At 48.8% G+C, this 27,982-nt stretch overlaps 1 protein-coding gene across 1 annotated transcript; it reads right to left on the bottom strand.

Annotated features, from left to right (window-relative positions):
• LOC117038851 (immunoglobulin superfamily DCC subclass member 3-like) lies at nucleotides 1-27,982 on the bottom strand. Its single transcript, XM_033135803.1, has 12 exons — nucleotides 27,878-27,982; nucleotides 19,450-19,782; nucleotides 17,538-17,682; nucleotides 15,940-16,070; nucleotides 14,402-14,539; nucleotides 14,074-14,232; nucleotides 6,918-7,083; nucleotides 4,933-5,183; nucleotides 4,446-4,610; nucleotides 2,011-2,199; nucleotides 1,594-1,698; nucleotides 1-134 (listed from the first exon to the last, which is right to left on the bottom strand). Exons 1-12 carry the CDS (start codon nucleotides 27,927-27,929, stop codon nucleotides 1-3), a joined length of 1,968 nt encoding a protein of 655 aa, XP_032991694.1. The 5' UTR covers nucleotides 27,930-27,982.

Raw genomic sequence — 27,982 nt, 5'->3', positions numbered from 1 at the left:
TCACCTCTTCCGGTAGCCGAACATAAGGAAGAGGACACAGAATATAATGCACGCCATGCCAATGTGGACGCCAACCACAATGCCAGCGAGGGAGCTCTCCCCATCCTGCCCACACTGGCACACTGAGTTGGCATCTGTGGGACAAAGCACAGTCGTTAGGGGACAGAGGTCACAGAGTTGGAGGGGCGGGAGAGTGGGGATCAGCAATCGGGAGTGGCTGAATGGAGCAGGCTGCCCAGGGGAGGTTGAAAGAAGAGCATCAAAACAGTCCTGCTGGAACACTCCAAAAGCCCACCTAGCCCTGCACCCTGGGCAGTCAGGAAGTTTTGGGGAACATCACAAGCCTAAAGCTACCCATTTCCGTTTCTCTTCATTTCTTGTTTTCCCAAAGATTCAGTTCTCTTCACATGAATTTATCACATCCGTATGTTTATGTATAGGGACACGGGTGGCGATGTGGGTTAAACCACAGAGCCTAGAGCTTGCTGATCAGAAGGTCGGTGGTTCAAATCCCCACGACGGGGTGAGCTCCTGTTGCTGGGTCCCAGCTCCTGCCCACGTAGCAGTTCGAAAGCACGTCAAAGTGCAAGTAGATAAATAGGTACCACTCCAGCAGGAAGGTAAATGGCGTTTCTGAGCGCTGGTCTGGTTCACCAGAAGTGCCTTAGTCATGCTGGCCACATGACCTAGAAGCTGTATGCCGGCTCCCTTGGTTACGGGTCCCTTTACCTTTATGTTTATGTATATATATATATATATAAAATATTTTTATTGATTTTACCAATTTTAAGCACATTACATATCAGTTAAATTTTTTCATCCTTCCCCCCCCTCCCACTGGGGAAAGCAATTCTCCAAACCCCTCTCTCACAGGAGCACATATTAAACATTACAAATTTAACATACTTAAGATATAAAGAATAATTGCTTTATGTTTATACACTAGAGGCCAAAATTGTGGGAACCTTTAGGAAATGTTGCAGTTCTAAGGTTTGGTGGTTCAGAACATCAGTCTTTTTTAGAACGACACCATAAAACAATACCATAAATACCATGTATCAATAGAATGATAATGTAATGCAGAAGATAAAACACGATAAACTGGTTTGAATTCTCTTTGTTCTATCTAAAGTTATAGCTAAAGTTATAGCGGATTTGCTTAAAACTGACAAAAGACTGATGTTATGAGACATCAGACCTAGGAAATCCCAAAAGTTTCCACAATTCTGGCCACTCTAGTGTGTATAAGTGTGTGTTTAAAAGTATCCTCATGAAAATTCATTAATGAAAATTCATTTTAGTGCAAATTTCTCCCAATAGATACACCTTTGTAATTTCGCCTAATTGTAGACATTTTTGCAAAGCAGTTTTTCCTTATGGAATACACTTTTTCTGTTATTTTCACTAGTATATGCATTTTTGTAGAGAAGTGTGGATTTTGAAGGATGGCCCCATTCCAATCTGCGAATTGTTTCGGTAAATGTAAATTAGGTACATTTGCCTTTAAATGCGAACAGAATTGAATTTATCCCCCATCGCCAGAAACATGTGTGTGTGTTTGTGTGTGTGTGTGTGTGTGTTTCTGGTCCTTACCCAGCCTCTCAGAGTTCTCCTTGAGGGAGACAAACCGCACACTGCTGTTCCCATCGCCATTCCCGTTGAAGGCCTGGAGTTTGATCTCGTACATGGCATATGGTTCTGTGGGAGAGAGTTTGGAAAGGAGTGGAGGTCAGGTTTATGGAAGCTGACACTAGGGGGCAGCATTGATGGAGAATCTGAGGGCTAGCTGGCAAGGGAAGCTAAGGGATAGCGGCCAATTTCTCCATCATGTGGCAAGGAACCTGCCTCAGGCCAGAACAGACTATTAGTCCACATAGTTCTGCATTGTCTACTCTGACCAGCAGCAGCTCTGCAAGGTGTCTTCCCATGACCACTGGATTCTCCTAAACTGGAGACACCAGGGAGCTGAAGCTACGGTCCCCCTCGCAGGAGGCCCAGGAGGAGACTCACCCAAGTTGCTGAACGTGAAAGAGTTGGCCATGCCGGATAAGAGCTCAGGGCCCTCATAGTGGGCGCTGGGCAGCTTTCGGAGGTAGAGCTTGAAGCCTTCGATTCGGCCCGGCTTGGCAGGCAGCTCCCAAAAGACGTGGACGGCACTGTCGTTGAGGATCTTGGTGAAAAAGCCCAGTGCTGCGGGGACTGAGTAGACGGGGGGGGGGGAGGTGAGTGACTGTCCTTCCCACCCAGATGGAGAGAAGCAGGGACATAGCATCTCCCGTACCTGGGGGGTCTCTCTCAGTCCCATGCTATTGTCAGGAAGCTGTCAGCGGCTCCCGGCTGGTTGCCCGGGAATTATAAAGACAAGGGAAAGTTTCTTACAGTCCTTTTTTATTTCAGTCTTCACAGAGAGAGGCTTTAGAACCCAGCCTCTTCAATAATGGCGTTGTCCCAAGTGAATCTCCACCCCTGTCTCTCCCACTTCCTCATTCGTCGTCACCATAAACTCCTCTATGGGTGCAGCTACGTGCCCTCTGTCTTTGAGCTCTTTGCTCTCCTACATTTTTTAATTATTATTAAGGATTTCTTGGTTTACAAAAGTACGTGCAATGTCTCTTTTTTCAAGTTACATTTCCTATAGGTCAGTTTCATTTGTTGAGACATTAGGGTTACATTAGGAAGGAAAAGGGAGGAAGAGGTGGAGGGGGTCATGGTGAGTGGGGATGGGGTCAGGTGACGATGTTTCTGTTTTACTTTATGTATGTGTGGGGTTTTGTGTCAGCGTCGCTCGTGAAGGTTCTGTTTGCCATTCACTTGCGTTCCTTTGGTGAAAACAAAGTAAAATAAAAAAATTCCTTCCAGTAGCACCTTAGAGACCAACTAAGTTAGTTGGTCTCTAAGGTGCTACTGGAAGGAATTTATTTTATTTTATTTTGTTTTGACTATGCCAGACCAACACGGCTACCTACCTGTAACTGTTCCTTTGGTGGTGAGAGAGGTTGGGGTTGGCCTAGGGTGCAGTTGCTTGTTTGTGATTGGCTGTGGTGAGCTTTGTTTTCATGTGTGAGTGGAGTGGGTGGGTGCTTTTGAATCAGGTTAGCCATATTGATTTGTATGCTCTCCTACCTTTAAGGATCGCCAGGTTCTGGGAGATGGAGGGTCTGGGGTGCTTTCTAATGACAATGTGTCAGCCGGGTGTTGTTCTGGCTCTCTCGTGATTTCCCAGCTTTCCCCTTCATCTGCCTCTGAGCTGCGACCTCCCTCAAACCCCCTGTTGTAAATCTGTACTGTCTTCCCTCTTCCTCTTCCCTGGAAGGGTCAGGATGGGGAGGCGGTCTCCGCCATTCCTCCTCTGCCTAGTCCCTGACAGCTATTACCATTTGTGGCTGGTGCCCAGTGCAGTAGGGATCCAGGGTTGCAGGGTGTGTGTGTGACCTGTTACTGTTTCTGCAGCATCGTCCCTGTCTCCAAAGTCCTATATCTGCCCAATCAGCATGAAAAGGGAGCATTTTATCCACTGAGAAGATGTCCCGGCCCTTTGTGCCAATTGGAGTCAATCAGTGAAGGAAGGTGAGTTGGCCCCTGAGGACGGGCTCCTAGGGTCACTCTGGAGAAGGTGCGAGGGGAAAACAGCGAGGAGTTGTTGTCCCGTATGCTCCCAAGCTACGGTAAGCGTTTAGGAGCATTAAAGACACAAAGTGCTTTGGTTCCAAGAGAACGGCGTGCACATTCTGTTGTGTACTATGGAACGTCAAAGGAAACACAACTTGAGTCGTTCCAGATAGCTCAGTTGGCTAGAACAGGGCTTGTCAACCTGGTCCCTACCGCCCACTAGTGGGTGTTTCAGGATTCTAGGTGGGCGGTAGGGGGTTCTACAGCACAAGATGAATCCTCCTTCCATTGAGCACTGGTGGGCGGTAAGGAAATTTTACCATAGAGAAGGATGCACTAGTGGGCGGTAGGTATAAAAAGGTTGACTTCCCCTGGGTTAGAACATGGTGCTGATAACGCCAAGGTTGCAGGTTTGATCCCCTTATGGGACAGCCACATATTCCTGCATTGCAGGGGGTTGGGCTAGATGATTCTCGGGGTCCCTTCCAACTCTACAATTCAATGATCATCCGTACTAAAAATAAATAAAAAATACTGGAGCACACCATGTTTGCATAGAGAATAGCACATCTAGCTGAAAGGCCACACACAGAGATTTGCAATGATCATTGCAATGCATCCCTAAACATGATCACTGTAGCTATAATATTGCACTTCTGAATTTGCCAAACCAAAGAATGGAAGGGCAGAAGCCGGAGGTACCAAGGGCAGGTGAAGCCAGAGCCAACGACAGGCATGGCCAACAAATTCTGGTCTCGCCCCCGTCTTCCTCATCTACAAGGAGTGGCACTGAGACGGAGGAGGAGGAGGAAGACAGCTCCAACGGGTGTACTCACTGCTGCCCAGAGTGGTGGCCAGGATGGGCTGGGAATCCTGGCTGGCGCCCAGGGGTGAGTAAGCCTTCAGGTAGATAGAGTAGGTTGTTGAGGGCTCCAGGTTGGTGAAGACGTGCTGGAAGGTGGTCTTGCTGACGGCCTCCTGGAGCTCCCGGCTGTCGGACTCTGCGGGAGGTGCGAGGAGGAAGAGAGGTCAATTGGCGATGCTACGTTTTTCGGATGGAATCAGGGTGGCACCAAAGGCCCACCTTGCCCAGCATCCTGCTCTCCTAAAGCATCCAATCAGGTGCCTTCAGGAAGCCCACAAGAAGGACACCATAGCTACCCAACCGCCCGCTCTGATCTGGCACCGTTACAATATGCCTTCCTCATTTGTAAGAAAATGAAATCTTTTACCGCGGCACCATCCCTGGTGTACGTAGTCCACCAAACCTGCGCCTGGAAAGTGAACCTTGGGTGGGAATTTGGGATGAGGCTCCCCACTCACCTCCCGCCTTGCGGATGTGCAGCACGTAACCGATTATGGCCTCTGTCACTTCCATGGGGGGCTCTAGCCAAGACACCTGGATGGAGGTGGTGGAGAGGGCAGTGGCCTTGACCCCTTCTGGGGAGCTGGGGAGCTCCTTGGACAGGGCCACAGCTAGCCGGGCACTGGCCTGGTTGGTCCCTGCGCTGTTTTCCGCAATGCACTGGTAGATGGCTTCGTCCGCTGAGGTAATTCGCTGGATCATCAGGGTGCTATGGGAAGTGTTTGGGGTGGAGAGAAGCATTAGCAAGACAAAGACAGAAGGTGTTGTGGCAGAAGAGTTGCAAAGTCTTCCCTTTGGTTTAGAAAAAGGCACAACTGTGTTGATTTTAATTCCGAAAACACCTAGTGGGGCAGATGCAGGCCAACCTGTAGTGGCCATCTTTAAAACACCACTATTAAGGAACTCGGCTGCCTTGACTGTTGGGAACAAGGCATAGAATTCTGGAAAAAGAAATTGTAACCTGGCACCCAGTGACAAATAAAAGGGAGGTAAGGGTCCCTTAATGGCTGGGCAGCTCTTTCTCTCTCTCCAGCCTTTGGAATGCTGTAATTCCTTTTGGGAATTATAGGGACAGAACTACCCAAACTGTATAGAAATTTATTCATGTGTGCAACTACAGCGGCAAGAATGCTACTTGCCCAAAAATGGAAAGAAGAAGTAGTCCCAGAGAAAGGAGAATGGATACAAAAACTTAGGGGATATGCAGAAATGGCGAAACTTACAGGGAAAATAAGAAATCAGTATAACAAACTTTTTTATATAAAAGAATTGAAATGGTTTATTGAATATTTACAAATAAACTGTAAACGGATAACAACGTTGGCAGGATTACTGTAATAACCTGCAGTTTTATAAGAGTAAAGAAGATGAATAAATGAGTAATTTGGAACATGCAGAAAATATAAAAAATAAATTTAAGGAACCGCAGAAAGAGGGGGGAAGGTAGTCAGGTTTCGAAATGTTAAAATGATTGTAAAATTATTGAAATGGATAAAATTGAAAATCATAAAATAATAATAATAATAATAATAATAATAATAATAATAATAATAATAGGATGCTGCAACCATCCTATGCTTCCCGTATTTTTTTTTAAAAAATGTTTTATTATTTTACTACATACACAACAAGACTAACAGAGTGTTCCAACAAGTCAACAGGGGGGGGGGGGGAAATAGAGCATGGTCAGGTTATAAGGTAAGGAGATGAAAGATAGAAAGAAAAATATTAGAAGAAGCCTGTACAACAGAGGCAATATGGCAGTATTCCAAGATAAGACACAAGGAGTGGATCAGAAACTCATATAATCAAAAACAGCAGCAGATGAAATCATATTTGGATGGAATTTGCCATCTGCATTGTTTAACAAACTGATGGAGAAAAGGGAGATTAAGATAAAGAGTTCTTAATGGCTGAGGAATGTTCTCTGTCTCTCTGTCTGCCTCTCTCTTTCTGTCTCTCTCTCTCACACACACACCATCCCTCTACATAGGGCTCCTTCAGCAGGAAGGAGGATGGGGACAAAACTAGAATTAGCTGACTCTCCTGTGGACCTAGGTGGCGCTGTGGGTTAAACCACAGAGCCTAGGGCTTGCCGATCAGAAGGTCGGTGGTTCGAATCCCTGCGACGGGGTGAGCTCCCGTTGCTTGGTCCCAGCTCCTGCCCACCTAGCAGTTCGAAAGCACATCAAAGTGCAAGTAGATAAATAGGGACCGCTCCGGCGGGAAGGTAAACGGCGTTTCTGTGCGCTGCTCTGGTTCGCCAGAAGCGGCTTAGTCATGCTGGCCACATGACCCGGAAGCTGTGACCTTACCTGTGGTTGGCTCTGGCGCCCCCTACTGCTGGGCTCCCTGCCCTCCGTCCCACCAGACCCAAAGGGCACCAGCTGCCACCACTGCCCACCCCTGGCTTAATCCTTCCTAAGTGTGTTCCCGGTCTCACCTGTTGTTGTGTGTCAGCTTGATGTTCTCTCCGGGCGCCAGGACCTTGCCGTTCTTCAGCCAGATCAGGTGGGGTTCCGGCACACCTTGGGCCACGCAGGTGAAAATGGCGCTGCTGCCGGGGGGCTTGGAGACGGATTGGGGCCATTGCACAAACTCCGGCGGGGCTGAGGGGGAGACGAGATCAGGAAGGGGAGTTTAGTCATGGTGCCAAGCCAGCATCTTAGGGCCGTGAGCATGACCGGCAATGGCTGGTTTGAAAAAAGCAACCCCAAGGGCATAAGAACATGAGAAGAGTATCATCGAGGCCAGCATCCTGCTCTAAACTAAATGAACACCCTCCTCTCTGCCCTGCTTCATCTGCCTTATCTAATTTATCGGATCTGTCTATCCACCCATAAATGTTCAGAGGAGGGTGGCCAAGTTCGAAGCACCCAAGCTCAGAGATTTTGCTTTGTATGCAGAAGGTTCCCTGGCAGGGCCAGATTTAGGTTTGATGAGGCCCTAGGCTACTGAAGGTAATGGGGCCCTTTATATGTCCAGCTGTCCTTCATCAACAACAAATTGTTGCTGTTTTTTGTGCTGAAAAGGGACACGGGTGGCGCTGTGGGTTAAACCACAGAGCCTAGGGCTTGCTGATCAGAAGGTCAGCGGTTCAAATCCCCGCGACGGGGTGAGCTCCCTTTACTCGGTCCCAGCTCCTGCCCACCTAGCAGTTCAAAAGCACTTCAAAGTGCAAGTAGATAAATAGGTACCACTCCAGCGGGAAGGTAAACGGCGTTTCCGTGCTCTGCTCTGGTTCTCCAGAAGCGGCTTTGTCATGCTGGCCACATGACCCGGAAGCTGTACGCCGGCTCCCTCGGCCAGTAACGCAAGATGAGCGCCGCAACCCCAGAGTCGGACACGACTGGACCTAATGGTCAGGGGTCCCTTTACCTTTACCTTTACATGATATATGGTAATTTATGGACCTAATAGGTATCTAAAGCCATTTGCGCATGTTGCCATGCAACCAGTCCATGCAGAATGTAGGCACCCTACATATAGAAAGGAGCAAACCAGTGATATTTTAGGGAGCAGGCTAGCAGGCGGGGCCCATGACTTACACCATGGGAGCCTACACAACACAACACAACACACTGCTGCTGTATGGAGGTTTTATTTTATTTGTTTTTATCTTATATTTTGGAAATGTACATCCAGGTTTTTTTTCCCTTTAATTTTTTTGGGGGGGCCTCGAAGAGAGTGGGGCCCTAAGCTATAGCTTGTTTAGCTTATACGTAAATCCAGCACTGGTCCCCGGGGTTAATCTGGGTAGGATCCCTTGGAAGGACCCTTTGCCCGAAATCCGGCACTGTGACTTGGTATAAGCTCCTGCTTTGGAGGGGCTATAGCTCAGCAGCCAAGCATTTGCTTTGCATGAGCTACTTGGAGAAAAACGGGTGGGATATAAACGCAAAAAAAATAAAAAAATAGAGGGGGGGTTGGAGTCTCGTGCCTGCATAAACATGCATGGAATTGCATGTGCACACCCCGTGTCTCTCCTCTCGGTGCATCCACACCCGCCCGGCGCTCTGTGGACCAACGCCACAGTTCCTCGTGGCCCTTTCTGAATCCGGCTTTACCCCGCTCCCTTCTGTTACAGCTCCGAGGTCCCAGATGTGCCAAAAATAATGTCCATTGCCCATTTCACAGCCTCTCTCTCCCTCAGGATCTGGTTGCCGGGGTCACCTCCCTCCTCCCCCCCCCGCCCCAGGGGGTGGGGGGTGGGTTGGGGCAGAGTTCCCGCTAGACACAATTACAAATCCACTCAACCCTGCCAGACGCACGAACTCACTCTCTCTCTCTTTGCCAATCCTGCATTATGCGGCATGCACACAAACTGCACAGAGACGAGGCCCTGGAAATTTCGTACGGTTCACGTTGTTTTTTTTAAAAAAAAAGTTTTCAAAGAAGAGGGAGTCACACACACACACACACACACACACAGGAGCAAAACAGCTCTCTGCAATGGGCAGAAAATTAACCCCCCTCACTTATCAGATTTCCCACATCTTTCTCAGTTTCTGACCCTCCTCCTCTGTTTTCACCCCCCCTTCCCTGGATCCACCAAAATGCTTTCCTATTTCTCCTTCGCTAAGATACAAAAATAAATCATTGTGTTGAGTGAATGCAACTCGTCCTAAATCATCTCCTCCCCCCGGTCCTGAATTGGGGCTTCCGTTTGCTCCGAAAGCAGCCAATTTCTCTCTCCGGGCTCATCCACACAGTCGTTTAATGTGCACAGTAATCTTCCTGAACCTCCTTTAATTCTCTGTTGTCCTTACGGCACTCTAACCACTATACCACGTTTAGTTGTCTACGACCCACATTCAAAGCATTGTTATACCACTTTAAACAGTCACGGTTCCCCCAAAGAATCCTGGGAACTGTGGTTGGTTAGGGGTGATGAAGCTACTAACATGAGTTTGGCCAAACTGCGAGAGGCAGTGAAGGATAGGCGTGCCTGGCGTGCTCTGGTCCATGGGGTCACGAAGAGTCGGACACGACTGAACGACTGAACAACAACAACAACAGGGGTGATGAGAGTGGTTAGGAAGTCCCACTCACAGAGGTCCAATTCCCAGAATTCCCTTGGAAGAGGGATTGACCGTTTGACCACTCAGGGAATTGTAGCTCTGTGAGGTGAAACAGGGGTGTCCTCACAACTCTCAGCACCCTTAACAAACTACTGTTCCCAGGATGCTTTGGGAGACGCCAAGACTGCTTGAAGATGTATGCATATCCTCCAACCTTTCTCCGATGAAAATAGGGGCGTCCCTTCCATAATAATTTTACGATTTATACCCTACACATCTTACTGGGTTGCCCCAGCCACTCTGGGTGGCTTCCAACATACATAAAAACATTAAACATTTTTTTAAAAACTTCCCTATACAGGATTGCCTTCAGGCGGCTCAGGGGTCGGATAGCTCCAACATTTCCCCAATGAAAATAGGGACGTCCTAAGGAAAAGCAGGACATTCCAGGATCAAATCAGAAACCGGAACGGCTTCTCTAAATCAGGGATGTCCCTGGAAAATATGGACACTTGGAGGGTATGTTTGCTTTAAGTGCAGTTTGCTAAGGGTGCTGAGAGTTGTTTAAAAAAACCCTCTCTTCCCCTCCAATACCCAGAATTTCCTGGGAAAGAGAATGGAGTGCTAAACCACACTGGGAATTGTAGCTCAGTAGCAAACGGAAGTGAGAGCTGGACCATCAAGAAGGCTGATCGCCGAAGAATTGATGCTTTTGAATTATGGTGCTGGAGGAGACTCTTGAGAGTCCCATGCACTGCAAGAAGATCAAACCTATCCATTCTGAAGGAAATCAGCCCTGAGTGCTCACTAGAAGGACAGATCCTGAAGTTGAGGCTCCAGTACTTTGGCCACCTCATGAGAAGAGAAGACTCCCTAGAAAAGACCCTGATGTTGGGAAGGATAGAGGGCACAAGGAGAAGGGGACGACAGAGGATGAGATGGTTGGACAGTGTTCTCGAAGCTACTAACATGAGTTTGGCCAAACTGCGAGAGGCAGTGGAGGATAGGGGTGCCTGGCGTGCTCTGGTCCATGGGGTCACAAAGAGTCGGACACGACTGAACGACTGAACAACAACAAGCAAACTCCAGTTCCCAATATTCTTAGAGGGAAAGCCACGGATTTTAAGGCAATACGATATGGCTCTAAATGCACGGGGGGCAGATGTGGCCTCCTTTAAGTTTTGAACTGGACTTTTTGGAGCCATTTCCGAAAGACATCTAAATCCCTCTTTGTGGGGCAGGCTGGCTGCGGAAGGAATCAGGGGCTCAGGCCCATGGATCGGTCCTGGTCCCCCAGCTGCGCCACAGCCGGGAGGAGCCCCTCTCAACACCCCCCCCTGCCCCGCTCCTGGCCGCAGCGTGGGAGCGGCCTCGGAGGCAGATGTCACATTGAAAGGCCTGACACCCTTCAGAAAAGAAGCTTTAAGCTTGCGAGACGGGCCGCATCTCATTAGCTCGCCAAAGGGCTGGGAAATGAACAGCGGCCCCCTCCCCGCCTCGCCCCCCCAGACAAAGGAGAGAAGAGACGGCCCCTCACTTGAAAATGGCTTTGTCGTCCAGACGGGGCCGGCATGGCAATGGAGGGGGGGGCGAGAGCGAACTCTGCCCTTTCCCTGCGCCCCACAGAATGCGCCAGAGGAATCCGCGCACCCTCTCGCACGCCCTGCAACCACCCTGAAACATGCTCACTCGGACCCTTGCTCTTGGCAGAGCTGGGAGATAACAGAAGGTCAGGAAGCAGGGAGTTTGAAAGGAATCTGAAGGGACATGGAGACCCCCCCCTCCCAGCCATCGCTCAGGAATACAGCACCTGCCTTGCAGGCAGAAGGTCCCAGGTTCTCCAAATAAGGGTAGGAGCTGTCGCCCACCTGAAAACCTGGAGAGCCACTGGCCTTTGTTCAAAAGCTTGAGGACTAGAACCTTGCATTCTTTTTAAGGGAAGGGCCACCGCTCAGTGGGAGAGAATCTGCTTTGCCTGCAGAAGGTTCAGTCCCCAGCCTCTCCAGGAAGGCCCGAGAGTTGTCCCTTCCCCGAAACCCTGGGCAGCGGCTGTCAGTCAGTGAGGACAACGGTGAGCTAGCTGGGCGGAGAGCCTGACTCTGGCCCAAGTCGCTTCCTCTGCTCCTAATGCCACAGAACAGCTGCTATGCATGCAGAAGATCCGATCTCTGGCATCTGTGGTTAGAAGCAGGCAGGCAATGGTGAAGAGCCTTTATAACCCAAGCGCCTAGGTGGATGCTGCCAGTCAGAGTACGCAATACTTGCCTAGGTGAACAAATAGCCTGACATCCCCTAAGTCACCTTCCTAATGTTTCTTTCATCTCCACAATATATCGTTTTTAATTCTATTCATTGCATTTCTATGCCACCTTTTGCTCCAAAGAGCTCAAGGGCAACTGAATGGCATAGGGGGGGTGGGATTTGAACCCTGATCTCGCCCAGGTCCAGATCCGACGCTCTAACCACTGCTCCACACTGAGAGAGGGAGCCGCTGTTCCAACAGCCTGACTCTCTCCACCCCCTTTTAAATCTAGGCAGCGGACCTCTAAGCCAGCCCATTCTGCACCTAAACATCTCCGATAGCTTAGGGGGCCGACCCCCATGCTGAACACCTCTTTGCCCCTTAACAATAAATTGATCGGTCTCATCCTCCTATCTTCCACTTTCGCCTCCAAGTCCACATTCATGTTTCATCCTAGAGAGAAGAAATCGAAGGGGATCTGGCAGCAGTGTTGGGGGGGGGACGACGATGAGGGGGTCATGACCTCTGCCCTTTCACCCCGCAAAGTCAAGTGTGCCATTCCCAGCTGGGACGTTCCGGCCAAACCTCGGAGACGCCATCTTCGCCCACCTTCTTGTCACACACTTAAACTCTCCTGCGAACCCTCGAGCAGCCACAGCTCATGTGCGGGGGGGGGGGAGGTAAGAGGAAGGCTTATGGGGTGATTCCGTACCCCTTGACTCCCCAACACAGACCTCTGCTTTCTTCATCCCTCCCCCCCCCATTTGTATGGAAATGGAGCCCTGACAATTTTGAATGCACCGCCACCACAAGGGGTCCATTTGGCCGACGCCGTTCTCCTGACACTGTTGTGGGGTGGCTGTGGGTGTTTGGGTTTTTTTTTGCTCCCATCAATCACCCCCAGGCCCTTTTGTCCTCCGCGCATGGGTCATGGAATCGACCCCACATCTCTTTATCTGAGCCACGGCCCAGAATCGATGGCCGCTCTGGGGGCAGGTTCGATCCTGCCTCTCATCAACCCTTGAGATGAGAAACCTGCGGGGCGGGGGGGGGGGAGAGGCAAGGAGGGGTGGCAGCGAGGTGTTCTGAAATGAAACTGATATCGGGGACAAAACACCTGGGAGAGAGAGAGAGAGAGAGAGAGAGAGAGAGAGAGAGAGAGAGAGAGAGAGAGAGAGAGCGCCAAGACAAGGGGACATTGCAATTTCTGTCGAGCAGAAAATTAAGGAGGAGAGCCGTTCGCAGCGAGGCACCCAGGACTTTGTGTCCGGGAGGCAAAGGTCACAGGGGTTTGTAGCTGGACTGGGGGGGCCTTACGGACTCGGAGATGTTTTACCAGCGTAATCAGGGATCTTTCATACTCAAAAACATGGTGGCGGGTGAGGTCAACGGCCGACAGATTCAGAACCCCGGTAAAACATTTATGAGGCTCCAACAAAACCGTTTCACCCCTCTTCATGGCTTGTGTTGACATTGATGGTGGTGATTACTGGGAGGGAAATTCATCAGCGTTAGAGTGTGGGGGGGGTGAAGGCTTGTCTGTTGCAAAATCCCAAGGGGAGGGGGAAACCTCTTGCCCCTGACACTCACATAGGCGAAGATCCTTGAGGGGTTGAACAGAAACAATCCCGCCATCCCCAGTATCCTGATTCCGTCATTGTCCAGCCCGATAGTCCACAAGCACAATGGCAACAGCTCTCCCCAGGATATGGCGTTCAGAGGCAGGCTACACCTGAACATGGAAGTTTTGTTTCCCACCTACCTGGGCTATTCAAATAAGCATGACAAGGGAGGTTTGGATCCTGCAGGTTCATTCTAGTCCACTTAGTGTCTAATCGGATGTCTGCTGGTTTTCTGGTTTCCTCCACCAGGCATAACCCACATGCTTTCAATTCTACCATAGGGACTAGAAACTTGGGATTTTTTCATAATAATAATAAAAAGAAACCTGCCAATTTCACTTTCTCTCATTTTATCATTTTCCTCCAAACAGTTGCAATATCTCCATATCTCCACATCACTTTGAGGTAGGGGTGTTGTTGTTCTTTTTTTAAAAAAATCCTCAATGGGGATTTTAACCTAGGTCCTAGTCTGGCACTTTTAATCAGTACACTGCACTGGTTCTGGACAAACTAGGCGTGACTTCTTGCTGAGAAAAGGGTGTGCGCTTTGCACATGCTCAGAATCGCATGCTTCCCTTTAATTTCTGCTCCACGCAGAACGACGCACACTGCCCGCCAGTCTCCCCACCGATGGCAGAAAGGACGAGGAACGCAACACAGGCGGAGTAATCTAGCCAGACACCACCAACCTGGTCCGCTGAGGCCCACACCCACCTTGAACCATGAGGATGCTCTGTGCCGTACGGCGGACCCTGGTGCCAGGCCGGTTGGCGGCGCAGACGTAAATTCCGGCGTGCTTCACGGACACGTCTGAGATCATGAGGTTCCCAGTTCCCAGGACCTGAATCCCTTCGACGCCGATGGAACGTCCGTCTGTGAGGAGAGAGAGAGAGGAGGCGAGACAGTAAGATTTGTAAGGGCGGCGAGTGTGCCAATGTCACGCAAACACGGACCTCCACAAAAAGCTTCTCTCTCCCTCCATAGTCTGGTCACACACATATGCGCTCTCTCTCTCTCTCTCTCTCTCAATTTCCCCACTCACCTAGGCGACTCCAAGATACGATCGGCCGAGGGTTCCCAGTAGCGATGCATTCCAAGATGGCTGTCTGGTGCACCGTGATGGTCAGGTTCTGAGGGCCGGAGAGGATGACCGGCTCCTTGTAGAGCTTGGCCACTGAGACTGGTGAGAGAGAATGGAGGTAAAATGAGATGGGCGCCTCGTTCCCCTGAACTTCTGAGCCCCTCCATTTCCAGAGGCCCAGAAAGCAACCCAAGTTTAGCATCCGAAAGAGGCGGCTCTTACTAATCTGCCAGTTATGGTTTCCCTCAGTTCCTCGTTTTTCCTTGATTCAGCCATAGGGACTAGAAACTTGGCCCTTTTTAAAAAATTAATACTGTCTGTCCATTTTGGCTTCTCTTTTCCCCAGAGTTCAGTTCAGTTCTCCACACTTCCACATCAGATTGCGAACTTTTCTAAGCCCTCACAAAAAAAAAAAAAAAATCCTCAGTATTTTAGCTTGCGTTTCTCCTGATGGACACATATATTTTTGTATGCTGCTTTTCCTAATGCGATGAATCGTTCTGTGTTATTTGTATCCATTCTTAGCCCTGCTCAGAGTAGGCCCACCCAAGTTAACACACAAGCCCGATATAGGGTCAGTCATTTCAGCAGTTCTACGTAGAACTTCATAGAATCATAGAATCTTACACAAGTTGGAAGAGACCCCTAGGGTCATCTAGTCCAACCAGGGGGGTAGCAAGGGGGGCGTAGGGGGCAGACTGCCCCAGTTCCCATAATGGAGGGGGTGACAAATTATCAAGGAACAATTACTGCCCTACTAGGACGGTTCAAAAAAAAAAAACTTTTTAAAATGCCTGCTCCAAAGGTCTTATCTTACTATACTAGGGATTATATAGCTATATATGAAATTTCATGCATATCGGTTAATATCTTGACCCTCCTCCACCAAAATAGCTGTTTACTTGGCTGTTTTCCTATGTTGTGAAGGCTGAAATTTCAGTTCAGTGGAGCACTTACTGTTCCCGACCCTAACCCTGTGGAAAGCCATCAAATTAGACTTTGATTTGATTTTGAGATGTTTTTAGGAGGTAATTTAATTATTGTTTGATTTTATACCAATGCTATGTATCTGATGTTAGCCACCCTGAGCCCGACTTCGGCCGGGGAGGGCAGGATATAAATAAAAGTTTTTTAATTATTATTACTTGTTATTATTCCTTTGTAAGAAAATATGAAATAACGTAAAACCATTTTTGCAGGAGGGGGGGAATCAATGGGGGGCGGTGACAAAAATTTTTTTGTCCCCGGGTACCCATTTACCTTGCTACGCCCCTGAGTCCAACCCCCTGCAATGCAAAGGAATCTCAGCCTCAGAGAAACCCCTGCCCCACCTTGCCAGCTCCACGCCCCTCCCTCTCTGCTTTAGCTCACTAGACCAGCGGCCAATTTCCCAAATACCCTCCAAGGAAAATCAACTGGCTTTCCTGCCTCATCCCAGATGTGATCCAGCTGTGGGTCCTGCGTTGCAGAAGGCTGGATCGCCCTCGGCAGATTCTCACCGCTAATGCTCAGCATGGCTTCCTGGCTGTAACGGGTGTTGGCGATGTTGCTGGCCACGCAGCGGTAAGTGCCCACGTCGGAACGCCGCACGCCCGTGATCTGAAGGATCCCGGTGGGGAGCAGCGTGTACCTGGCGGAATCAGGAAGACGGAGAATGAAACAGAGAGGAGGTTGCAGGTGGGTCTCCCTGTGCCAGAAAGTGCTCTGCGCACGGGGGGGGCGGGGCGGGGGGGGCGGGGAGTGACTCCTCTTTGAAGCTTTTGGGACTTGGAGGTGGCAAATGCCCAGTGAAACAGATAGTGTGGATAGGAAAAAATGGAAGGGAGAAGGGAAGCAGGATGAATCCATCAGCACTGCTAAGTGACCAGCAGCTGAGTGAGGCCCTGGACTTTGCCCCAAAGTCCTGCCTTGTGTTTTTATTATATATATAATTTAGTGTGTGTGTGTGTGTGTGTGTGTGTGTGTGTGTGTGTGTATGTAAAGGGACCCCTGACCATTAGGTCCAGTCGTCTCCGACTCTGGGGTTGCGGCGCTCATCTTCTGTTACTGGCCGAGGAAGCCGGCGTACAGCTTCCGGCTCATGTGGCCAGCATGACTAAGCCGCTTCTGGCGAACCAGAGCATGGCACGGAAACGCCGTTTACCTTCCCGCCGGAGCGGTACCTATTTATCTACTTGCACTTTGGTGTGCTTTCGAACTGCTAGGTTGGCAGGAGCTGGGACTGAGCAATGGGAGCTCACCCTGTGGCAGGGATTCGAACCGCCAACCTTCTGATCGGCAAGTCCTAGGCTCTGTGGTTTAACCCACAGTGCCACCCGCATCCCATATATATATATACACATTAAAATTTCTGTTTTACAATTTCAAACCAACATTTTACAAACTTTAAACTATCCAATGACTTCCCTTCTTCTCTTTCCATTTTACGTATCTTACATCCATCTGCATATTTTGTTATAACCATTCAAATCAATTTTCCACCCTTACACCCATCAAGAATTATTTACTCTGTTGAATTTATCTTAACGCTGCCGGCTGTTTCAGCTGTACACAGCTATTTCCCATGTACTCAGTAAACGGTTCCCAATCTTCTTTAAACGTACCATATTTTTCCGTCTATAAGATGCCCCCTATTTTGGGGGACTCAGATTTAAGAAAATGAGGGGAGATGTATCTGTCTATAAGTCGCCCCCATGTATAAGATGCCCCCTATTTTGGGGGACTCGGATTTAAGTAAATTAGGGGAGATGTATCCATCTATATGACGCCCCCTAATTTTTGACATTATTTTAAAGGGGAAAAAACCTAGTCTTGTACACGGAAAAATACGGTATGTTCTTCTTGCTCTCTTATGCTGTATGTTAAACCTGCAAGTTGTGCATATTCTATCAGCTTGAGTTGCCACTCCTCTTAAGCTGGGATGTCGCTCCCTTCCATAGTCCTGCCTTGTTGGTTATTGCTGGTTCCTGGGACGCTTCCTTCCCTCAGAGGCATGCCTTACGCTCACTCACCAAAAACCAAATCCGTAACACACAAGCGCACCAGTCCCCTCCCTCCAACCGTACCACCAGCACCCCAGGCCCATTCAAGAGCTCACCGGTAGTCATCCGTCAGCAGGGCTGTGCGGTTGCGCTCCCAGGTTATCGTGGCTTCAGGGACACCCTGGATGAAGCACTGGAACCGGGCGACACCTCCCTCTTCTACAGCCATGGATTCCGGGTGCATGTGGAATTTGGACAGAGCTGCGGGGAGAAACAGGGCGCGGTCACCACCGCCACCCCCAAGGCGCATGCGGAGCTTCCGCCAGTGAAGTCAAATCCTTGGTACTCGTACGTTTTGGCTCCCGAACACGGCCAACCCGGACGTGAGTGTTCTGGTTTGCGAACATTTTTCGGAAGCCAAACTTCCGGCGCGGCTTCCAACTGAGCGCAGGAAACTCCCACAGCCAATCAGAAGCAGCGCCTTGGCTACTGAACATTTTCGGAAGTCAAACGTGTGGGGATGATTAGGGAGCCAGGAGAGGATATATGATTTAATGATCTCCTTCCTAACTTGCCCTTGCCAGTTCCATATTCCAGCAGAGTTCCAAACACCCCCCTTTTTAAATTACGCAGCGATCAGCTTGTCGCTGACTCATCTGAGTCTTAGTATTAAACATCCCTTTCTGGTAAAATCCCTTCTAATCCCTCTTAAAAAGAATAAACACAAGAATCTGATTAACATAAATATAGAAGTAGTTTACTCACAGATTCATTCTGGTTCACAGACATATCCCTGAAGGCAGGCTTAGGTTACACTCAAACTATTCCATACGGAAGTTAGTCCCAAGTGACTGCGACTAAGCAGTCACTTCTCCAAACACACAGCAACATACAAAATGGAGAGCACACACTGATCAGAACATGGAGGCTGTGCACTCCCCCATGCTAGCACAACACAACACACCCTCTTCAATTCACATGCAGTGGAAGTCTGTCCCAGCTCAGGAGGAAACAGGGAGTCTTCTCCTGAGTCGTACAAAACATCCCCTAACATGTCCACTGTAGGAATGTTGTACAGTACTTGACTGCTATAAGTTTTACATCCCACAGAATGGACTTCCGGAACGGATTCCGTTCGAGAACCGAGGTACGGCTGTACGTAGAACCGTCAGCATGCATGGCACTTTTGGGAGCGAAACGCAGGCGGGCAAGCCCCTGCCCCAAGGACATTACAGTCCGTGTGGTGTAAGAGACGGAGAAAGAGATCCCAGACCCAACGATGTTACAATCCAAACATGGATTGGTGGAAGAAGCATAATAATGCTCAGCAAGACAGTTGGAATCGAGTCAAACCACTGGTCCATCTAGTTCATTATTGCCTACACCAGGCTTCCTCAACCTCCGCCCTCCAGATGTTTTTGGCCTACAACTCCCATGATCCCTAGCTAGCAGGACCAGTGGTCAGGGAGGTTGAGGAAGCCTGGCCTACACTGACTGGCAGTGACTCTCCAGGAGGTCTCTCCCAGCCTTACGTGGAGATTGAAACCCAGGTCCTTCTGCCTGAGGAGATTTCTGAGGGCCAGACAGAAAGGTCTGGAGAGCTGAATATGCCTTCCCTCAGGCCTGAGCTTCTCCACACCAATGTATAAATTACAGAGTTAATAAAAAGCATGGAAACAAAATAAGAAAACACTCCCACCCGGGGCGGAATTGGGTAATTATTATTTTTTTGTAATATGGCACCCTGCACAAGGCCAAAATTTGGCACCCTCCCAAAACAGATCTTCCCAATTATGGAACTTCTCCATTTTGCACCCTCTCGGGTTGGCACAAATTTGGCACCCCCAAATGGATCTTCTCCATGGTGGATCTTCTCGGTTTGGAGCCCCCTTGGCTTCCTCGCCCATTGTGGGATAACTTCCCGCACCACCCTAAATCCAGCGCTGCTCCCGGCCCACCCGCTGCGCCCTTTTTGAACCCACAGAAGATGGCGCCAAACGGCGGCCATCTTGGCCGGCCCCAACTCACTCGCAATTTGCACTCGGGCCTTGCGGCTGACCAGCAGGCCGTAGCGGTTCTGGGCAGTGCAGCTGTACTCTCCGGCGCTGGAGTCGCTCGTGGCATTGGCGTCCGCCGCTCCGCCTCCCCGGGGCCGCCGGTGAACGCTTTCCAGCCGCAGGGAGCCGTTGGACAAGATGGCGGCATGGCTGTCGTTGGAGAGGGCTGCCCCGTTCCGGTACCAGGTGATGGCGATGGGCGCCTCACCTTCCACTTGGCAGTGCAAGAGGAGCGGGCGATCTCGGATGGCGATCACGTCGCTGGGCTCCAAGAGGAACGCCAGCTCTGAAGGGTAGGCCAGGCCTGTGAGAAAGAATGACATTTACAGGCCCGGCAATCCAGCCTCCACCATCCATGGTGTTTGTTTGTTTGTTTGTTTGTTTGTTTGTTTGTTTGTTTGTTTGTTTTAAAAGCAACATGGTATTTTACTTACTTATTTATTTATTTCATGAAATTTGCTTTGAGGACTGTTGGGTTTCGTTTTGCTTTGTTCACAACCAAGCGGCGTACACGTTTTATGAAATAAATAAAATCTGTATACCGCTTGATCGGAAAACAGAAAACCCTAAGCAAAACCTGAAAGAAATTTACAAAAAAAAGAAGAAAACAAATACGAGTATTATTTATTCACAGAAGTTTGCATGCACACGAAAGCTCATACCAAGAACAAACTTAGTTGGTCTCTAAGGTGCTACTGGAAGGTGTTTTTTTATTTTTATTTTTTTAATTATTATTTATTCGTTTGCCAAAGCCATTACCGAAAATAAAATGCATTGCACGGTTAAGACAGTTGTTAAAACCAGGCATTCTGTCAGAAAAGAATTTGCTTCCCAGAAGAATTTAACTGATCGTCTCCACAAAATTTATATACTACTTGATTGTAAAAAAAAAAACACCAACCCAAAGAAACCTCAAAGTATTTTGCAAAACGAATAATAAAATTTTCAGTAAAAACAGCTATTGAAAACATTTTGAAAAATAATGAAAATCAACAATAAGCTTTTTTTTTTTTAAAGGCACTCTGCCACTGAATTACAGCTCTTGCCCTTGAGAGAAAAATAGAACTTCTCTGTACTCAAGCAACAACAAAAACACCTCTTACTTTCAGACCCTTGGGTCTATCTAGCTCAATAATTCCGGTTACAGGTGGGTAGCCGTGTTGGTCTGCCATAGTCAAAACAAAATAAAATAAATAAAACTTCTTATCTGAAGAAGTGTGCATGCACACGAAAGCTCATACCAAGAACAAACTTAGTTGGTCTCTAAGGTGCTACTGGAAGGAATTTTTTATTTTATTTAGCTCAATAATGTCTACACTGACTGACAGCAGCTCTCCAGTTTTAAGGAGAGGGGGCAATTCCCAGCCCTACCTAGAGATGCCAGGGATAGAACCTGGGACCTTTTGCACGCAAAGCAGATGCTCTACCCCTGAGCTACAGCCCTTCCCTTAAATACAATAGTAAGATTCCAGTCCTCGTGGTTCTGAACTAAGAGATGGTTTTTAAAAAGAGCAGAGGGAGCTGGAGGGAGGGAAAAAGTGAGATATAAATGCAGTAAAATAAATAGCAGCTATGATTATTAATAACCAACAATGATTATTATTATTAATTAATTAATAATTATTATAATAATAATAATAATCCAGAGTCAATGCAAGGATGCAACAGCAAAAAGCAAAGGGGTGACATTGCTCCTTCTCATCCTGCAATTTTCGTGCCAAGACCCCGTCTTCACTGCTCTCCCTCCCCACAAAAAAAACCCTCATCCCCCTCCCCTTATGTCCCCAAATTGCCTCAGACTGCCAAAGAGCCTTGAACCGGAGTCTAAAATTAGCTCTGGGGACTTGGGGAAGAACAAGGGTAATTAAGAGCCTCTTGGCTTCCGAGGGGGGCGATTTCTATAGCTTCAAAAGGGCTAATCTCACTTCCTTTCACCCTCACTTCCTGGCCCATACCACACCCCATTGGGGGTCTCCTCCTCTCCTCCCCCCCCCCCACCCGCCCAACTACATCCGAGAGGCATTTCATTCACAAGCTGTGTTTTTTGGCCGCAGACCAAAGAGGGCCAGCTCTGTCTCTGGCCACACCCTCTGACAGTCGGGGTGTCTGCCAAAAAAAAAGGACAAAAAAGGAGGAAGGAAGTTGGATTCGGGGTGAAGGGTGGTTGGCACCATGCCGAAACGATACGCCCAGCGCGCTCTGCCACACGTCGGCTTGCATCCCGGACTTGGAGGGGGCAAAGGTGTGTGGGCAAGGGCTGCAATTCATGCACAGCTGGGGCCAGTGTAGTGCTTGTAAGGCGGTGGGTTTAGGTCAGAGGTTTTTTTTGGGGGGGGGGCATTCAGCGGAATGAGCAGGAGGGTCCTCAAACACAGTGGGACGGGCCGGCAGCAGGCACTGCGCCCTCTAAACGTGTAAGTTGGCGATGGGGGCTCCATCACACCTGGAGAGTAACAAAGCTGAATTATAGGTGTCACACACCTAGGCCCATTTTATCTCCCCTGCCTAGCCTTGACTCTCCCAGGGTCCCAGGCATGGAAAGATCTTTCCAAAATCCCCAGCTCAAAATCCTTTTCTAACTAGAGAGGCCCAGGATTGAACCCGGGAGCTTCAAACCTTGTGCTTTACCACTAAGGAACACTGGTAGTGGATTTCTACCAAGAGCATTGGCCTATTGAGCCCAGTGTTGTCTACACGGACTGGCAGAGGCTTTCCAGTCTTTCTGCAGCCCTAGCTGGAGATGCCTGGGATTTTCTACACGGAAAGCATGTGGGTTAGCCCCGAGCTATGATCCTTTCCCTCAGTAGGTCGAGCATGAGACTCTTAACCTCAGGGTTGTGGGTTCGAGCCCCATGTTAGGCAAGGGGTTCCTGCATTGCAGGGGGTTGGACTAGATGACCCTCATGGTCCCTTCCAACTCTACGATTCCGTGATTCTATAAAATACATTCAGATCCCAGTCCTCACGTTTGTAAAGAAAGGGGTGGTTTGACAGGAACAAAAGGAAGCTACTTCATCACAAAGTTAGCCCATTGGCCCAGCTAGCTCATTGCACTGACTGGCAGCTGCTCTCCAGGTTTTCAAGCAGGGGTATCTCCCAGTGCTACCTGGAGTTGTCAGGAATTGAACCCGGGACCATCTGCGTGCTCTGCCACTGAACTACAGCCTACCCACACCAAAATTAACAAATAAAGTAAGATTCTACTTCTGAGACGAGCCCCTAGTTCAATCCTTGGCCTCTCCTGTTAAGGCTGGGAGTTTCCCCTGCCTGAGACCTGGGACAGCTGCTGCCAGACAGTGTAGACATTGTGGAGCGAGATGGGCTAAAGCTTTGACTCAGAATTTGGCAGCCTCCAATTTAAGCCAGCCGTTTATCCAGCACCATGAGGACCAGAATTTCATTTCATTTTATTGAATTTCTAATGCCACCCTTCCTCATAACATCTCGGGGCAGCTCACGGCATCTCACTTCACTTCTGAGGGCCTAAAATTCCTGAAAGGCAAATCCAAGTCGCCGGACTTTCTCCTCAGGTTCACTCCTCAGGCTCAGCCCAGGGGAGAGGGCCTTCTCCGCAGGATCCTGGGGGTGTCCACACACGGGTGCTGCCCACGTGGCCTGCCCAGACAACCTCCCTCTCTCCCCCCCCCATCCCATAATCTCCCAAACCAAACAGATGGAAACTGCTGTGCGAAGTGGGGGGAGATAAATAAAGAGACTTTAATCCCCTCAGAGGGAGGGCCGCTTGCTCAGCCTAAAGTTAAACTCCGGGCGATGACAATGGGCTCTGTGGAGAAAAGGGGGGGCGAGGGAGGTGGGGAGACGGGATTGTCCCCCCCCTTGACATCTTGATGGATGCCACCATTCAAGGCCGCCTTAGCAACTGCATGGCTGGCTGGGGGGGCCCCGTAGGCCGGCTGTTGAGAGAGGCTTTGCGGGGGGCCCGGCATGGCGGACAATGGGCTGGGTCAGAAGGGGCCGAGGCAGGCCCTATTGTCCCGTTCCCCTGCACGGCAGCCCCCCGCCTTCCCCGCGCCCCATCTGCCAGCCCACGTGACGGGCTCGGGGTGAGGTTCCCATGACTTGCCCCATCACTCATGGACGTGGCTCTCCGTGTCGGACCCTCGCCTCCGCCCCACCATCGGTCATGGGCCTAGGGCTGGCCGCCCCCCCGCCCCGGTCACACACCCACTGTCCCTCAGGCTGGGCCGAAGAAGGGGGTTACGACCCCCAGGTTTCGCCTCCTTTCTAACTGCCCTCAGGCAGATTGCCTTTGGACTTGATGTCGGGGCGCAACCATTCATGAAATGGAGTCGGCGGGCCTGTGACGAGGAGAGGGTGCGAGGCTTGGCGTGAGCTGGCCAGAGTTGGGGGTTGTGTACACACCCCACGTTTAAAGCACATTTGAAGCACAGGCAGGCCCCCCTAAGGATCCTGGGAACTGTAGCGTGCCCAGTTCACAGCGCACTGACCAAACTAAATATGGTAGGCTGTTACACTCAATTCTGCACGTCCCACTAGTTCCCTGGGAAGTCTCCTTTGGGCAGCCTACACACTGTTTATTTCAAGCACAAGGCTTTCCCCAAAGAATCCTGGGAACTGTAGCTTGCCCCTCAAAGAGCTATAGTTTCCAGCACCCTCAGCAAACTAGAGTTCGCGGGATTCCCCAATTCTGCTTGGAAGAAAGGGGTTTCCCTTAGAATAAGGGTCAGGCTGGAAAACACAGTTTTGTACTAGGAGTTCAGGAAAGTTTTGTACTAGGAGCTTCTAGTTCCCCATAATACCATATATCCAAACAGCTGAGGAAATTCTCTTTCTCTCTCTCTCTCTCTCTGTCTCTCTCTTTCCAGGGAAGTTTGGCAACTTAAATGCCAGTTTGCCTCTCTCTCTCTCTCTCTCTCTCTCTCTCTCTCTCTTTCTCCCAGAGGTGTCTGCCAAAAGACCTTGGCAATTGGGGTGTGGGGTGTGGTGGGGAGCAGCTTGCCATGTCCCTTAGGGGCCCCTATCTATCCTGTGAGGGCCCCACACATCCCACAACAAACAGGGGTTGGAAAATGTGGCTTGAACCGGCGTTGAATTTCTCACCACACCACTATACTACCATGCTATACATGATGATCTCTCCACTATCACCTTCATGCTTTAATTTCATCTGCCAAAATGCAGGAGGGCTGTTTCAAACACCAACCCATCCCTGGTTTTGTGTTGTGTTTTTTTTAAAGGTGCAAGCTGAAGCGGAAGCAGTGTGTGTGTGTGTGTGTAATTCTGGTGCAATCAACATTAATAATAATAATAATAAATGTATATTGGGCAACACCCCTTGGGGGAGTAGGAATTTGCTCTCCCGCTCCCATTTGATTTTGGTTGTTTCTGATAGAGCATGTCAGGATCCTGAAATCAACCCGATACCCACGTCACTGATTTAGTGATAGGGCGTTCCCCACTTCCACCACAACTGACTCCATGAAAATTCACCCGTCCCAAATGTTGCCTCTTCCATCATCTGTCTTAGATATAAACCATTGCAGATTTATTATTATTATCATTATTATTATTATTAGCTAATAAAACACATCATGTGTAAGATCACGGAACTCTAGTTTTATTGAGATCATATCCAAGCTACAATGACTTTGGAAAAAGTTTGCTCTAAGAGCGAATGCCTTATATATTGAGTTACATCGCTGGTCCATCTAGCTCAGTAGTTTATCCGCCTTGCTTAGCAGCAACTCTTTCCCGACGCTACCAGGAGATGCTCTGCAATTGAACTTGGGACCTTCTGCATGCAAAGCAGGTGCTCTCTCTCACAAGGCTACAACCCTTCCCAAGTGGTGTGCAGAAACTTCTAACGGGATAAATCTGTTTTGTAGATTCTGCAAGGCTGTTTTTTCTTTCTTTCTGTTTGTTTCCCCCTGTTGAGCTCACAAGGGGCAACCCTTTTGGAATTTGAAAACTTCCACGATTTCCTCTTTCAAGCATCTTGCTGCCCAACCAAACAGATCACTTGCCTAAAGTGGGTTAGTTTTAAGAGTTGAGTTGGTGGAAGTAGCTGACTCCAAATATGTGCCAACTTAAAAGTCTAGCAGTGCAGAATTTCAGATAAGTGCCTTATTATTTCAGCTGCAAATAAAGCTCAGTTTTTTTTGGGGGGGGGTTGTTGGGCACTAAGCAAAAGAAGAAAAAAAGAGAGCAGGTTTTGGCATATATATATACATGAGACAATATGGGTTGTAACAAATCTTCATTAATATCTTTTTAAGGACCAGTAACAAACTGCATTAACTTATTTGCATTTCAAAATCCCAAAACTGACATCTATTTCTAAGGACTTTGAAAGTACTTCAAAACAAACAAACAAACAAACAAACAAAACACTACACCCTCATCTGACCAGAAGTGTTATTTTCTTCTTCATGTCCTAGACTAACAGTTCCCAAACTTTCGCCCCCTCCACGGACCACTTAAAAATGGCTGAGTGTCCTGGCAGATAAACGTAAGGATTGTTGCAGCAATTGCAACGCGGTGCTGGATGATTTTGAATTGTATTTTTTACAGACACGCCCATGGACCATTCAGATGGAATTTGTGGACTGCTGATGGTCTGCAGACCTCTGTCTGGAAACTCCTTTTCTAGACACAGAGCATTTTTCCAAGTTGGTGGGAGGCAAATGATAAGGGTTTTCAGGAAGGTAGCTGTATAGTGCAATGATATGGGTGCTTGCTCAGATATACCGGGTAAGTCCCACTGTGCTCTGTAGGGCTTGACCTTAAGAAAGTGTACATGAGGTTTCAGCCGTAGCTGTGGCAAACTTCCCCCTTGCCTCTTGAAATCGGCTTCAACTTTTTTAAAAAGAGCGGTGGTGGTTAAACAAACAAGCAAATGTGCATTTAGAGTGAAACAGGGGGTCAAAATATGAATGGATGTTTCCGTTTTCTCCAATGTTTGGAGGGTTTCTGAGAAGAAGAAGAAGAAGAAGAAGAAGAAGAAGAAGAAGAAGAAGAAGAAGATACACAATAGCACCACAGCTCCAATAAAACACACTAGAGAGTTAGGATCCATTAACTCCCGTGAGTTACAGCCTGCATTGATAGCCCTATAAAATGGGCCGCCAACAAACATCTCTGTGTAGGAGCTCCCCTCCCAAGTCCTGCTCAGGCAGAGAAATAAACCCAGGAGTCCTCCGTTTTCCCCAGCCAGCTCTAGCAACCTGCATTAAACACCATTCTCCTTCCTGTACCCAGAGACGATCCACTGTAGGGTCACAAATTTCATACGGGGTGAGGTTCCTCTGTGTGCCTGGGATCGAGTTGAGATGCGACCAGACTTTAAACCACGTAAGCAAGACGAGAACGCTCAGGTCAACCCTATCCCAGTTTCCAGAGCACTGAAACAAATTTGTGAATGGGCTACACAACAACAAACAAAAAACCCCGAGACCTAGCTTTCGGTGGGTGTCGGGAGAGAATCCTTGTTCAACCCACAAACAATCCAATCGGCTTTATTGCCACCTTCAAAAACCCAACAGCTTCAAACTCTAATTGTCCTCCTGTCTTGAGCGGACATCTGGGAGACAGCGAAACAACCCTGTCTAGGACTTGAAAAGAAAGAAACCTCTTGCAATTCACATAACTCCGTCCCATCCATAGAAACTCCTTCCAAATTTCTGGTCCATCTATAGCTTTATTTACGTAGCCGGGGATAAATGAGCTGTTTCCTGTGCTGGGGTTGCCACCCTATTGATGCTTATAAACCTCTTTCCCCAAAAACATTTTTTGAAGAAAGTTGTCCCGCCAGAGAAGAAATATCAAAACAGAAAAAACACAAAATCCTCCTTTCTGGTCTCATCCCCCCATGCACACAACTGTCAGTCCATCAACTCTTGGTTTGGCAAACGGATCTGTGGACTCAGCCGTAGTAGACTCGGTTTCCACAATCTCCCAGCCTCCCTCTCCCCAGTTTGCAAATGAATAGAGCTCTTCCCAACTCACTAGAGTGGTATTATAACCAGGGGGGGATCCTATGGACTTTGAGATTTCACCCAGACCTAAGTATCCAAGATTTGACAATATGCCAAACGCAGATTAAATTTAGACCCAAAGCGACTTGAGATTGGACTGCTATTTGGGCGGGCAGGGGAATAATTTGCTGAAGTTTTTGCAATGAATGTGGGGACTGGAGGGGGGACGACACAACAGAATCTCTAACACACACACCCATCCCCATCCTCACTGATTTCTCCCAAATCCAGAGTCACAGCACCCACAATGGTTGGATTTCGCACCACGGAGGAGAAACAACAGAAGTCCAACGATGTCCGTTATCCATACATATACAGAGCCACGTAGGTAGGTGGAATTCAAAGTGAATTAAGGAAGATAAATATATCTGAAAACCCACTTACCCCAATCTTGCAGAAACAGCCCCAAGACCAACCAACCGCTCCACGGTGACATCCCCCAAAATTTAGCACGGCGGTGGGGAAAAGCATGAAAATAGGAAAAAAATC

This window comes from Lacerta agilis, chromosome 17 (assembly GCF_009819535.1).
Source record: "Lacerta agilis isolate rLacAgi1 chromosome 17, rLacAgi1.pri, whole genome shotgun sequence".
NCBI classification, from domain to species: Eukaryota; Metazoa; Chordata; class Lepidosauria; order Squamata; family Lacertidae; genus Lacerta; species Lacerta agilis.
The sequence above is the reverse complement of the archived record's forward strand: the minus strand, read 5'-3'. Positions and strand labels throughout refer to the sequence as shown.

Coding starts and splice junctions, on each gene's coding strand:
- LOC117038851 (XM_033135803.1), bottom strand. CDS start 27,929: ATGTCACCGTGGAGCGGTTGGTTGGTCTTGGGGCTGTTTCTGCAAGAT. Junction 14,233..14,401: donor CGTATCTTGGAGTCGCCTAG/GTGAGTGGGGAA, acceptor CTCTCCTCACAG/ACGGACGTTCCATCGGCGTC. Junction 5,184..6,917: donor AAGCTGACACACAACAACAG/GTGAGACCGGGA, acceptor CACTTCCCATAG/CACCCTGATGATCCAGCGAA.